Source organism: Bactrocera neohumeralis, chromosome 4 (assembly GCF_024586455.1).
Source record: "Bactrocera neohumeralis isolate Rockhampton chromosome 4, APGP_CSIRO_Bneo_wtdbg2-racon-allhic-juicebox.fasta_v2, whole genome shotgun sequence".
NCBI lineage: Eukaryota > Metazoa > Arthropoda > Insecta > Diptera > Tephritidae > Bactrocera > Bactrocera neohumeralis.
The window spans coordinates 71642445-71656878 of NC_065921.1; the positions used below are offsets into that span (position 1 = coordinate 71642445).

General features: G+C 38.7%; 1 protein-coding gene across 5 annotated transcripts; it reads right to left on the bottom strand.

The window, feature by feature from the left end:
* Positions 1 to 1355: 1355 nt before the first annotated feature.
* On the bottom strand, positions 1356 to 10330 carry LOC126757547 (protein EFR3 homolog cmp44E). 5 transcript variants are annotated; one of them, XM_050471544.1, is made up of 11 exons: positions 10239 to 10330; positions 8561 to 8724; positions 6997 to 7201; positions 6772 to 6925; positions 5831 to 6082; positions 5674 to 5715; positions 5424 to 5554; positions 4494 to 5357; positions 2438 to 2909; positions 2205 to 2363; positions 1356 to 2142 (listed from the first exon to the last, which is right to left on the bottom strand). In XM_050471544.1, exons 2-11 carry the CDS (start codon positions 8643 to 8645, stop codon positions 1996 to 1998), a joined length of 2511 nt encoding a protein of 836 aa, XP_050327501.1. In that variant the 5' UTR covers positions 8646 to 8724; positions 10239 to 10330; the 3' UTR covers positions 1356 to 1995. The 5 variants fall into 5 exon arrangements, with proteins under 5 accessions (XP_050327501.1, XP_050327500.1, XP_050327502.1 ...); XM_050471543.1 differs by having other exon boundaries at positions 10087 to 10288; XM_050471545.1 differs by having other exon boundaries at positions 10270 to 10287.
* Between the last annotated feature and the right edge of the window lie 4104 nt (positions 10331 to 14434).

The following is a 14434-nucleotide window of genomic DNA, read 5'->3' on the forward strand; positions in this document are numbered from 1 at the left end:
CCGCTAGCTACTTTAGTCTTCCTTACTGTGGAATGAGAAGTAGTTTGTTGACTAATTGTGGTTTACTACTGTACTGTTGGGCTTTAGACTAGCAGTTGCAAGATCCTTCTTGGCCGGTGTAAATCGGAAGAGGGCTTGGGAGCTCTTTGCACTCAACAAGGTCCACATTTTAATGGTTGTAGGAGTTTTAACTGCACATTGTCCGATTGGGATTCATGAAAACAAAAACGGCTTGGGATATCAATGAAATCATAAATCGGCCGATACTGCTGCAATTTCACGTTCGTATTCGTACGAAGTTCATCAATCTTCGCTGGCTTGTTGGCATAGACCATAAACTTGACGTAGCCCGACAGGAAATAGTCTAACGGCGTCAAATCGCACTACCGAGGCGGCCAACTGACTGGATCGTGAGATAACACGTTCACCAAACCTGGTTTTCAATAAATCGATTGTGACACTCACTGTGTGGCTTGTGGCGCCGTCCTGTTGAAACCACATACCATCCAATTCGGACCAAAAATATTCGGTTATCATCGAGCGATTGCGATTCCCATTCACAGTAACGTGCCGGTCTTGATTATCACGAAAGAAGTACGGCCCAATGACCCCGCCGGCTCATGAACTGCATCAAACCGTAATTTTTTCGAGATGCAATGGTGACTCATGAAGTACGTGTGGATTGCTGCCTGACCAATAACGCATATTTTGCTTATTGACGAAGCCATTCAGCCAGAAATGAGCGTCATCACTGAAGATGATTTTTCGATGAAAATCCGATTATTTTCAAGTTTTTGCTCAGCGAAGTTCACGAACATACAACGATTCTGGTGGTCAACCGGCTTCAGTTCTTGCATCAATTTGATCTTGTAAGGATGTAGGCCAAGATCTTTTCTCATAATTCGTCACAGTGATGCTCAACGCTTGAGAACGACGTGTGAGAGACTGATTTGGGTCTTCCTCAATTGCTGCGCGAGCGGCAGCAATATTCTCGACACTACGAGCACTTCTTTGTCTCACTGGCACGGGAACATTTTGTACTGTACCTGTGGATTAAAATTTTTCCACTAGACGCTCAATTGTTGATCTGACAGGACGATTATGACTATCATAAATTGGACGTAGCGCCGCACTTAAAGTTGATGCCACTGACTCCGAATTTCGGTGGTAAATTTTAATAATTTCGACTCGCTGTTAGATCGTATATCTTTCCATCATGACATGGCAAACCTTGCTGAAGAGAAATGTTAAAGGAGCGGAATAAAATATGGCGTATATGCTGTTCCTATCGGTCTACTTTGTAGCGTCCTTATTGAAAAACACGTTAAATTTTCTTCAAATCAAACAAATTCGTGTGTTTTTCCAAATTTCTCATATTCCAATATAATTCCACATAATTTTTATAACTACAACCATTAGAATAATTACTGCTTGTAAATATGTAATGGAAAAATAACCACAAAAAATACAATATACATATATACTTATACATAATTATTATATTATTATGATAAGCAATTAATTTTAATATCTAAGCTCTGCCAATACTTTTACAAACTTGTTTAACAATTAAAAATGGTTAACTGTATATTGCAACAACTACAACGAATATTTATTATTTTGTGTTTTAAACATTTTTGCAAGCAAGAAGACATATTACATATTTAATGGGAACATTTTAACGCCGCCCAGCGTTAACTATTAGCAAATCGTCATCGCCATTCGAGTAAAATGTTATAATGGACTTAATATTATTTAATATTACATAGGGTGCGTTCGAGATGACAATCACAGCAGCAGTGATGCAAATTTGTCAAGTCAAGGGATTACGTACTGCGTAAATTTCTGGCAACACTTGCAACAGCATGACGTTCTACTGTCATTTTTTGAGTGCAATATGCAAATAAGCAAATGTGCAATCCAGTTGCTTTACTGCTGTAATTATTACGTAGCTCCAACGCACCCATATATACATACATACATGCTTGAAGTAAATTAATAATAGAACAATTCAGGGAAATTGGTTTCGTAAATCGGCTTTTCTGCTTGCAGCTGCTGCGTTTTAATGTCGCTTTGGGTTATCTGACGCTCAACAGCCAGCGAGTTAAACAGATCATTCAGGCGATTTTGTATAAGATCATGCTAAGAAAACATAAATTTCAGATTAAACACTATATTCTATATATTTCACAAAAAACACTTACTTTTGGCTCTGTGCGCCGTACCAAGTCCTCAAAGTTGCCTTCCCGGAATGTGCGCACTATCTGCAACTGTTTTTCGCGCTGTTCGCGCTTCATCGCCTCGGAGGGTTCGGCCAAAGCACGTTTCATGGCCTCGAAATTGTATTCGGGTGCAAGGATTTTCTGAAAATGTGATTTAAACATATATAAATATCAAATGCTGCCGACTTAGCATTATTGCTTTTTTTTTCTCAAACCTTAGAGACTCCCGGTGAACTTGTCACGCTATCGCCGTCCGCATTGTATGCCGTCAAATCGGCGGAACTATTGCGCTGCGGCAACTGTGGATTGCTAACAGTGTCTACCCAGGAGTGACGGTGGGCTGGATTGTCGGTTTGATTCAGCGCATACGGCGTACCGGTCTGTAAGCGATTCGAGTCCATGCCGGCGTTTTGTAGACTTTCAGCTAGCGCGATTTTATCGATGGTCAGGTGGGGTAAGCCAAGATTCATTTTCGTAGTTCCCGTCTTTTTCGGGTCCAATAAGGGGGGCAGAAAATATGGTGCCTCCTCTTTGCGTGCGTCGATTATTTTCTGCGCATATTCAAGCAAGTTATTTACGCCAGTAACGCGTGAGATGAGGGACATCAGAGCGATGGCGATGCAATGTAAATTGCATTTATGCACCACTTCCAATTCCAAATCGGCTGTGAGAGCGACCTGTTGAATGCTGCATGAGAAATTCAAACAAAAAAAAATATTTTTGAAGAAATATTATAAAACAGGGTAGGGCTAAGTTCGGGTGTAACCGAACGCTTTATACTCTCGGAATGTGGTATAAAGCCAAGCGATATTTTCGGTAAAAAATCAACTGTAGACATTGAGGTCCAGGTTCGGTATCTGGGGACTTGTTTTGTTGTTGTTGTAACGGGTACCTAATCCCATTCAGGATGGTAAGGATTATGTTAGTTGTCGTCAACGTCATCCAACGGCAGGCCCAAGAAACGTGCTGTTTCGACGGGGTCGGACCATAGAAAAAGGAGTGTCAGATGAGTAGGATTAGTGGGATGCAAAGAGGTGGTCAGTGTCATGGAGAGACTCATTGCACACAGGACATATATTTCGGAGTCTATTTTGGATAAGTAGGAGTTTAACCTGCTACAGTATCCAGAACAAAGATCAGCAAGGATCACACTGGTTTCCCGCGTCAGCTCGAGCACTTTGTTTGCAATGGGTGATGATTTGACTCCAAATACGCCATTCACTGAGAGGGAGTCGGTGAAGGTGTTGATGTTTCCACTGTGAATGGCGGTCAGTGCTTTTCGGAAGTTAGTTGCGTCTGCAGTCTTGTCGGTGTATTGTTTGATGTCATCGACGTAGAAGGGGAACGATGCCCTAGGCGGCGCCTCCGCTCCAAGCAGGTGACTGCAAGCATTATTACTGCGAAAGCACCCCAACAGGAACTGCTTGGAGAGGAATTCATTATGCTCCTTAACTGGGAGCATACGGGCCTCAGTATGTAGGTGTTCAAAAGGAGACATCACGAGGCATCCTGTCATAGTCCAGAGTGCAGTATTCTGACAGGTCTGAAGCTTACTCGTCTGCGTTCCACTGCACCCAGGTGACCATTTTGGTGCGGCGTAGTTAAGGACCGGCCAGCAGATTGCCTTGTAAGTTGTCAACAACAGTTCTTTGTCCTTTCCCCATGTGCTGCCGCGACTTGAGGATTTTGTTGTGGCTCTGTATTTGGTGATAATCGCTGTCGTCAAAAGTCACACCTAAAATTTTAGTATTATTGACAGTCGGAATCTTAACGCCATCGACTGCATTATTGAGGTCAAGTCTGTACTCCCTCGTCCATTTTGTGATTATGGGCGCTGTGGATTTAGTGGAGGAGAGTGTTAAGTTTCGTGCAACGAGGAAGTGAAAAAGGTCAGAGAGACAGCCGTTTACCATTGAACATATGCTATCGATTCCATTGCCAGACGTTAATATCGTGAAATTATCAGCGTACGATGCGATAGATATTCCCTCTGGTGGCTGCGGGAGTTTCGAGATACAGAAGTTAAACAATAGCGGGGAGAGGACACCACCCTGTTCATGGTTCAGCTCTACAGTTCTGGAGGGAGCGTAGTTTTTTCGATGTTCTCAAGTAGCGTTGTGTGTGCCTAGCTTTTTTATGGTACGGGGACCAACCGCAATGAAAGGTTCGGGTCCTACCATGTTGGTGGATGCTGCAGAGCGGGAAAGCTCAACAGTCAGTTCATTCCCGGCTATACCTTTGTGATTTCCAACGAAAAATGTACATACTTACCCCAAAATGAACAGCAAGAATTCTTGCACGGTCTCGCCACAAGCCATTTCGACAATAAGCAAAGCCGCCGTATTGTAGCTGGATGCAAGCGATTCAATGCGATCCGACAGAGCCATACTATCGATGAGGGCCTGCATTATATTTGCGCCATATTTATGTGTGAATATTATGTCAGAACGCGATGGTGGCTCCTGCGATAAAGCTGGGTAAGGCTTTATAGTCACATAACTGAGCACTTTTTCGTTTTGATGGCGATCGAGTAGGGCCTGGAAGATCTGCATAACGATGACACGCGTCGGATCATGTGGTGCACGTGCCATCTTCAGTAAGGGTTGTAAGAAGGATGCCGGGAAGGCCTTTTCGAATGAAACTGTGCTGTATTGTGTACCAACTTTGAGTAGGGATTTCAACAGTATATTCTGCAGCATTTGATCGCCTTTGCTTTTCTTCGATAGATCGGGCACCGTATTCATAATGAATAGCATTATTTCGATTTTCTGATAATCGGGATGATGATTAGCGAATTCGCCCAGCGCATTGATGAGTGCCTCTTGATATTGTGATTCCTCGTTGGTAATTTCTGTTGTTGTGCTGACGCTAGTACGCAAGTGTGTAAGCAAATTATTGATAATGTCCAATGCGGAGGGACCGACACTTTCGCCAGCAGCGATCGCTATTATTTTGGAAAGTACGACAGCTAAAGATGTGCGTGTCTTCGGCGATGACTTGAAATTGTTGTCTAAATGTTGCATTAATGTCTCTACAACTGTATACGAATACTGCGGTTGTATGGAGATCATTACAATGCGGAAGGTGTGTATAGCGAACGTGTTCGGCACCCATAATTCATGACGGTCCAAATGGCTGTTTTGGAAGATACGAGTATTTTGTTTACAATTTATTTATAAAATTTGTTTTGTATTAACTCACGTGAGCAGTGGCTTCAAGACGCTGCGTATATGACCGAAAGATGCACGTCCAACAAGTTCGCGTAATACTTCTTCGGCCAGCACTGGTGGTGTTACGTGTGTTGCGTCTTCAACGGGAGTTAAGTCGCCGGACTAAGGAAACATACCATAATTATTAATTGTTACGTCCATGGTTGTTGTTATTGATATAATAATAAAACTAAATCTTAAAGTATAAGTCACATGATTCATAATAACAAAATAAATTTTACCGCAATTAAATTTTTCTTCACAAACAAAACGTTCACGCAAAACTTTTTCAGCGGCATGAAATTTTCAATATTAAGAAAACAACATATTCATTAAAACATATTAAAAACATAATCGAAAAAGTATGTTTCCTTAGCCAACTATTAGTAATAAACTCACCTGCATGTTGAACAGCAATGACGGTACTATTTTTTCCATATGCACTTTGTCCCATATGTTCTCAACCAAATCATCAGATACAGTCTTCCGTATCACACCCTGCAAACCTTTAATACCAGCTAGGCGTATACTGTCGCGTAATTCCACATTATCGTGGTTGCCATGACACATAGCAGAGAATTTTGATATAAAGAAGTCATAACGCCGATGGTAGGAAGGTGTGTCTTCATTTATATTTGCAAACTTTACGAACTGTAATAGAATTAATTTGAATAATAGAATTAAACAAAAATTTGTCTAGTTTTGAAAGTTTTAAGATATCTTGTATATACGAAAATGTTAACCGAGTTTCTGCCATTCATTCCTACTCTTTAATGTAACCAAATAACCTCAAATAACCCTAAATCAAAATCTAATCCTAGATACATATTTTACAAGACATCTTCACGAAATTTAGCTTAGAAATCCAGTCCTAGATAGATATTTCACATGATATCTTTACGCAATTTAGAATATTGCCCAGGGCAAATTTTGTACATTTGAAAAAAAAAATCATAACGAACCACCGATCTAAATCAAGTTCTTGTATGGAAACATTTTTATTTATGGAAAGTATTCTAATTTCGATAACGTTTTTTTAATTTTTTTATAAAAAGAAAACTTTTTAAATAAGTACAAAATCTATATTTATATTATTTTGTAAATCTCGTGATGAATGAACTGAATGCTGTCAAGTTTTGACTGAACAAAACATATGTTATTGTTTGTTTTGATTATTTCTTTCGCGTAAATATTTTTTTTTTTTCGAAGCTAAAAGTCACACATATAAAGTTTAAATATTTATTGCTATCGTTTGACTCACAACTGCGGTTAATAAAACTACACTCGAATATAACAATAAAGATAACCTAAACTAAACTAGCATATGCTGCTTATCTTACCGAATTGGTAGCCATAATTTGCAGATTGGGGTTAGTGTCTTCCAACAATTTTTGTACCATACGCAAAAAAGACTCAACGAATAAATTTAATGTAGTCTGTGCATGACAAGCCTGCAATAGTAAGTCCATTGCCTCCATGGCAATTTCTACAAACCTATTTGTATAAAAATATTAATAACAACAAATAAAATTCAACACTACATGTGTTTAAAAAAAATAACTCACTTGTAACGTTTGCGATTAATATCCTTGCTAGCTTTTTGATACAAATATTCACCAATACGATCTAGCTTATCTGGTGAGCTTAAAGAATAGAATGTTAGCTTCTCCATGTTCGATTTGACAAGACCATCTTCAGGGTTTACAGGAAATATATTGTCCACCAGCCGTTTGTAGCGCGGGCGTAGCGCTGAGCAACAACCACAGCAACCTGAAGAAAAATAGTAAATATAGTGATTGTACGAAAAGTAAATCAAGTTGTTTTCTAAATAATTACTAAATTAATTAGGTAAACATTACAATAAACCATTTTAAATGTCGTTATATGTATGTAAGTGCAAACATAAGGCGTTTAGCTATTGAACGTTTGTTATTTTTGATGTAAATTAGAGAAATGCATGTAAGTAATTCGTAAATATGTCTGTAAGTGCAATAACATTAGCAACACGTATGTTTAGTTGTTGTTGCTGTGTGGGCAGAAAGCTTATCTGAAGTAATTTGGAAGAATTGTGTAGAGTAGACACTCCTTGACGATTAAAAAAATCCGGGTTCGTTCCGGTTACGTAGACCCGAACGTCGTGGAAACAGACGTATGTAAAGTCGGTAGGTTTTTCCGATTATATCAAAAACAGTTTTTGTAAACTTGTTGGAATGTGTATCTTTTTACTCTTAAAATTGGTAGGCCTACAAATTATGATATGATTGCTTACCAGGCATTCTGTTTTCACGGTTGGAAATATATATATTTTTTCTAACAAAAACACGAAAAATCACTATTTAAAAGTGTATTTGACTTAGCTAACTTCACAAATTTACAATTTTAACATATTAAAATGTTTATTCGATAAATCAAGGCGAATCAGCTGGCAAAATGAATGACGAATTGCTATCCACAATTTAGAGTTGCCGGTATATTTTTAAATACCAATTGGCAATATTTGGCATTTTAATTCCACAAAAATCAAGGAGTGCATCAAATATCACGAAAAGTATGAGAAAATAAAATTTAAATATCCTAGCAAGTTTTTAGAAAAACTATTTTAGTTTATTACCATATTATTTACTTTAAAAAAAGTTGTAAAAATTATTTCTTAGTAGCTAAAATTTGGTTGCTATTTAACTTTCAGAAAGTACATTCACTTTCTAGAAATTGCTTCCAAGGTTATAGGTGCAAGTACTTTAGTGCTGTGAAAGCCTCTCGACTTTTTTTTGATTTTTACTGTTATTTATGATCTCTTTGCTGATTGCGAAATTTGTTAATTCCGAAGACAACTACAATGTTTACTTTTTGCAATTGGCCGTTTGAAAAATGAAAGTACTTTCCTTTTTTACTGTTCAGTTATTTACACGGGAAAGTAAATAGTTTGATAGGAAAATGTTTTGAGAAAGCATTTTTTCTTGTTAAAGCTTATCTTGAAGATATTTGAGCTTGTGGTAAATAAGTTTTTTGAGAAGGAGAAGGGCCCGTTTTCTCAATGTCAAGACTCCTGCTTTCGGTAAAGAACCCTTTTACTTATAAGCTATAGAAAATAAAGATTAATTGTAAATAATAATTGGGTACTTTACTTACATGTTGGATCCGTACACTTCTGCACAAAAGTGTCGAAAAATTCTGGTAATTCAACTGGTTCGAAACAGCAACGTATTAACGCCATTCGCTCTACCTTTCATGAGCCGGAACAGATGCCCCGTCTGGTCTTTAAGATGTCGTCGTCTCTATGATGATTGATTTACCTAAAGTTACAAGTTCATTTTTAGGTTAGGGATTGACTGCATCGAGACTAAACTATATTTATAACATTTTTGGCGTTTAAATATCTACACGTAGCCAGAGGTACATATATAAATTCTTTCTTTTCAGGAGTCTAATTGTAGGGTGGTATCTGCTCTGGCTAGTTTAACTGCTTCACATTTACCAGGAACATCATTATGTCTTGGAACCCATTGCAGGTTCATCATGAAATAGGTTGTTAGATCCACTAAGAGATTAAGGCATTCTTTCATTATCTTTGGGATAGATGTTAGATCCTCCCTTAGTGGACTAATTCTTTCACTAACTTTGACGAAACCCTAAGAGACTTTAGTGATGTAGATGGATAGATCCACTGAGAGTTTAAGGCATCCTTTCATTATTTTTGGGACAGATGCTGGACCCACTAAAAAATTAAGTAATTCCTTAACTAACTTTGACGAAACCTTCAGAGACTTAAGTGATTTCAAAGCCGCTTCGCTTGGTGAGTACACTCCTAGTTTAGGTAAGAAGGCTTTTTAATTGCTGAGCTATTCGCTTGGAAGAATCTGTGGTCTGGTAGACTAAAAACGATTTTGGTTTCTAATTTTGCTGAAAAGCCGCCGCCTTCCACTTTATTATCGAGTTTGGACCCATCCATATAGATGCTATATCTGTGTCACTGTTCTTCCCACTCTTCTCTGGAAGGAAGGCAAGATTGGGGACCGAATTTATGTTAGGTTCTAAATAGCTACGAAAATCCGTGGTATTGGGTAGAAACGCGAACTTCCTATGTATCTTCGAATCCCCTTCTTTCAGCCGACTAATGGGAAGGATTGATTCCCAGCATCCACTAGTTTAAGAGCAGGCTTCTGAACTGCTTACAGAATAAGTCTATTGGCAGTAAATGTAAAATGACATTAGGTGATAGACTTGTTACAACAAGATCGGTACAAAATGCTCAAGTCGTCCAATAAACTGATGCTAAGTAGCTCATTTTCAACTGATCTACTGAAAGTAGAACTGGGCCGGGAGATTTATGATATTCCGGAGCAGGGAGCCATGAACATGGTAGAACCTGAACTCTTCACTGCGGTGGGTTCCCATAACAAAAAAAATTTGGTCTGTCGAGCTATTAAGAACCCGTCCGTATTTTTAAGTTTTTGATCGCTTCCCCAGCCACCACCTCACATTTCACAAATAATCTTAATATAATCCAATTTCTACGATTTCTCGCAATTTACGCGATTATCTCATGGCCAATGTCTCTTGTCCAAACTTTACGACGGTCACCTTAAAATATTTGTTATTTATGTAATTGTTTTTGTTTTGCTGTCACTTTCTTAAATACACTCAAATAACATAACTGTAATGTGCACGTTTTCATACACTTCACTGCCACCCCCTCTAATGCTCACAAACACGGGTGAAATAACATTGCAAAAGGTGTTTGGTGTGACATGCGTCACTTTTGCAATAAACAGTTAACATTTAACAAATTTCTATAATAATTTCTCACTTTATAACGCTTTTTTGTTGGGGTTGATTACCGATTTTTCGCGACACTCAATAAAGACTGAACGCCTAAGTGCAGTTTGTTGCAAAGCTCAGAGTTAATTTTTAAGGTTTCGGTTTCTATAACAAAAGCTCCAGAGGTCATATGGTAAAAGCTCTACTGGTCAGCTGGTGAAATGTTGACATTTCCGTATAGACAACATGTATGTAAGTACACTTGTTTGTATGTGTACTTACCCAGTAAACCTTTGAGTTAAATAATACTTTTTTTTGAACTCTAGCTTGTGACAAATTGGTGATGATTATTTCAATAAATAAATTCGTCTAAATATCTTCTACTTTACTGAAGTAAAGATCGCTTACGCGGTTATAGCAGAGTTAACAACAGCGCGCCAGACGTTTCTTCTTTTCGTAATGTGGCGCCAATTGGAGATTCCAAACGAAGCAATATCCTTCTCCACTGGTCTTTCCAACGCAGTGAAGGTCTTCCTCTTCTTCTGCTTTCCCCGGCAGGTACTGCGATGAATACTTTCAGAGCTGGAGTGTTCGGACGACATGATCTAGCCAGCGTAGTCAGGGGAATGGAGTCATGTGTAGAAGTTCACGCAATTGAGGAAAGTTTTCTGAGTTCCATTCACTTGGGAGTGGTCAGAAAAGCTTCTTTTACAAATGGCTCCAGCAGATCACAACTTCCGGTCTTAGACCAAGTATCTCCTGGATAGCCAAAGAACATCCGTTTGAAGGCGAGCTAAAGTAAGAAGGCGAACTATCCTTCCCAGGGTTGCGCGCTGGGGACGCCACGTAAAAAGCGCTCCCAAATGAAAACGAAACAACAACCTCGTGTAACATATACGTCTAGTAAGACAAAGCAAAGCAAGAAAGGAAGTCCTCAGGGTCTAGCTTAGTTTAGACATAAACCGGGAGTTTGAAAATCCTTATACCAGGTATATGGAGGCTAGGGTTTTGATCCGATTTTATATATTTTTGGCACCACGAATCATTATTACAAGGAAAAGCACGCATATGGACCGATATATATAGTATAAAGTCAGGCGGAAGTTCGAAAATCTTTACATTGAGCATACGGAGGCTAGGAGAAGTATTGAGCCGATTTTAAGCATATTCGGCACAAATAGAGATTGTCAGGCAAATACTCTCTCTGAACTTAAATAGCATAACAGTTTAAATGTAAAGTCTCCGACTTACTATAAGAAAATACATCTTTTTGGCGAAATATTTTTTTTTTATCCAACATAGGGTAGTTCCCTTCAAGAGCGAAGCACTGATTATAGGGACGTTCCAACTTTTCGGTACCATTTTTGTTTTACGAATTGTCCTTTGCTTCAAAATAAGCCTCAGCTTCGACGATGACCTCTTCATTTGACGGAAATTTCTTCCCAGCGAGCATTATTTTGAGATCTGAGAACAGGAATCAGTTGCTGGGTCACAGATCTGGAGAATACGGTGGACGCGGAAACAGTTCGGAGTCCAATTCATGGATTTTTGCTTTCGTTTTCACTGACTTGTGACACGATGCGTTGTATTGGTGAAACACTTTCTTTTTCTTAAAATGCGGAAGTTTTTGGGCGATCTCGTTCTTCCAACGGCACAAAAACGCTATTAAATAGTCGCTGTTTATGGTCCCTCCTTTTTGAAGGTAATTAACAAGATTGTAGTTTAGACTTCGGTGTGAAATGATGGTGTCATTTGTTCCAACGAGTGTCATATATCGATCCTTTTTCGATGTTTTCGTCGGTTTTTGAACGCAAATAGAAACTCCACGGTCCACTTGATTGATTTAATGGGTTTCAGCGGTCTAAAGCTTCGCCTATCGAGTAAACGGCCTTGTTTAGAGCCAGCTACTCAAATGTATTCGTTCACTTATTTGTAAGAGTGTATAATTTTCGGTTCCGTAGACGCCTAACTCTTCCTTACAATTGTTTACATTTATATATCATCAAATGAAAGGAAACCCAACACTTTTAAATAATAAACTTCCGATGAAATGATGTAAGTGACACTTCGTTCGTCGTTATGTGCCACGGTGATATACTTTTTACATACGCCATTATACGAGGGCGGTTCGAGTACTCTACCCATGAAAGAAAAACCAAAAATTTGGAAAAATTGCAATTTATTTCTCAAATGTTCTCTTTTAGCTCGATCGATTTACAATTGATCAAGAAGTGATTTAGAAAAACAGCTTTGACCATGTCTTTTCTGGAGGACTTTAAAGTGGACAGTAATGTGGGCTTTAACCATGTCCTTGTATTCAAATTTCTGCACATCGTGCGACTCTTTTAAGAGTTCGACAGGACTAAATACGGTGGATAGATGGCCTTTATGGCCGAGAGCACATATTTTGCTTTATTTGCCACAGGTTTCATTGGATGAAGTCCATTACTTCCCCAATACGTAGTCGAAGTAGTCAAAAGTTATTTCAAAGTGGTTCTACGCTTAGGCTTCGTCGCCTTCGAAGGCGTAGAGTCAACGTATACAGCATCTAAGCGTTCTTAGATTTCAATGCTCGATTTCTCTACTAAAACACAAGAAACGAACCAGCGAGCGATATTGCTATAAAAACTGCGAACTCGTGCGCTTTCACACACGATCGAAACAAAACCACGAGTCTGAATCGTTTTTGACAGTAGTCGGTTAAGAATGAATGATTTCTCTTGCGACTTTTCATCCCAAATTATCGGACCGCCCTCGTACTTTAATAAGCACACAATTTGTCCGGTCAGTAAGACCTACTTATAAGCGCACCAATGGAGTCAACAGAGTCTACCGTTACGCACTTTGTGTTCAGTTGAAATCGTTGACATATTAATTAAAGTTGGGCGCTTCAAACTCAGATGCCAAATATTTTGAAATCGCGCCACAAGCGCCTTGTCAACAAAATTTATCCGAAGAACCCATACGAGGGATTAAGGAGAGACAATTTAAAAAGGCTGTTGCTTTACGCGCATAACCGACAGGAAAACTATATTCGTGTCTTAACGTACCTGACCACAAAACTAAAGAAATACGTGGTAATTGATCAGGAGGCGTAAGTTATATTTTATTTACAAGTATCTATGTATATCCACAAGCATTTACCATAAACTATATGCTCCACTTTATACACAATTCTATTCCATTGTTTAGGTACATAAAAATCACAATGGAGGCGCTGAACTCAGTGATATTCGGAATTGTAAATGTACCACATATATATAATATATAGAAAATAAAATAAGACGTTAATTTTTCTAATAAATTGCTAATTTAGATTCTGATTTCAATAATATTTTCTAACTCTTTAGTGTGAACTATTTTAGCACTCTCCAGTGATTTTACAGCACGTCGTCACGACCTTTCTTTGACTTCGTCTTCACTAAAACCATCTAAAAACTCGTTGCTGGGTGCTGCGACAGGATGAGTACTCATCAATCATGCTACAAACCTTCTAGGTAGAGCGTGAACTAGACAATATCTGAGTGCATCACCTTTCAAACTTCAATTAATATGCAAAAATGAGTAAAATCGGTAAATGACCACGCCCACCTTAGAAATGATGTTAAAATATTTCGAAACTGTTAAAATTGGAATAATTTCACCACAAATCTGTTATTTTAGAGAAATATTATATAACACTTGAATTGGTTCCAAACTCCACTTTTAAAGGTTAGGTTATGCTAGGCTAAGAGCTCGATACTAACAGGAATCTCACATCGACAGCTTACAACGACGGTCTGTTGTTCTCTTATATAATAGCTCATATCGGCAGAGGAGCTTAAGTCTATCACAATTTTGTTGAGATAGCTAATGTCAGTTTAGGCTAATGTTTCCTGGTTCACGGAAGGTTAGAGTGCCGAGATGTTACATCCTCAACCTGGAAAACAGAGAAGAAAGTACCTGGATGTTTCTACCTCACCCTCTTCCATACAACTTTAACAACTTGCGTCAAAGCGGCTTCTCCTCATCCACATATCCATCTTCGGTATGCGAGCAACGGAAAAAGCCGCCACGAATAGCCTCTGCGACACAGTGATTCAAGTTAAAAGTAATGCAGTTCAAGGAGCGAAGAAACCACTAGCGCCACTTCTACGGGCTTTGTTGAAGTGACTACAAACCAAAATTAAATTTACTTGACTATTTGACTTGGTAATTGAAAGATTAACAACACCAACGTGATCAAATTTGGAGCAACTGATAGAC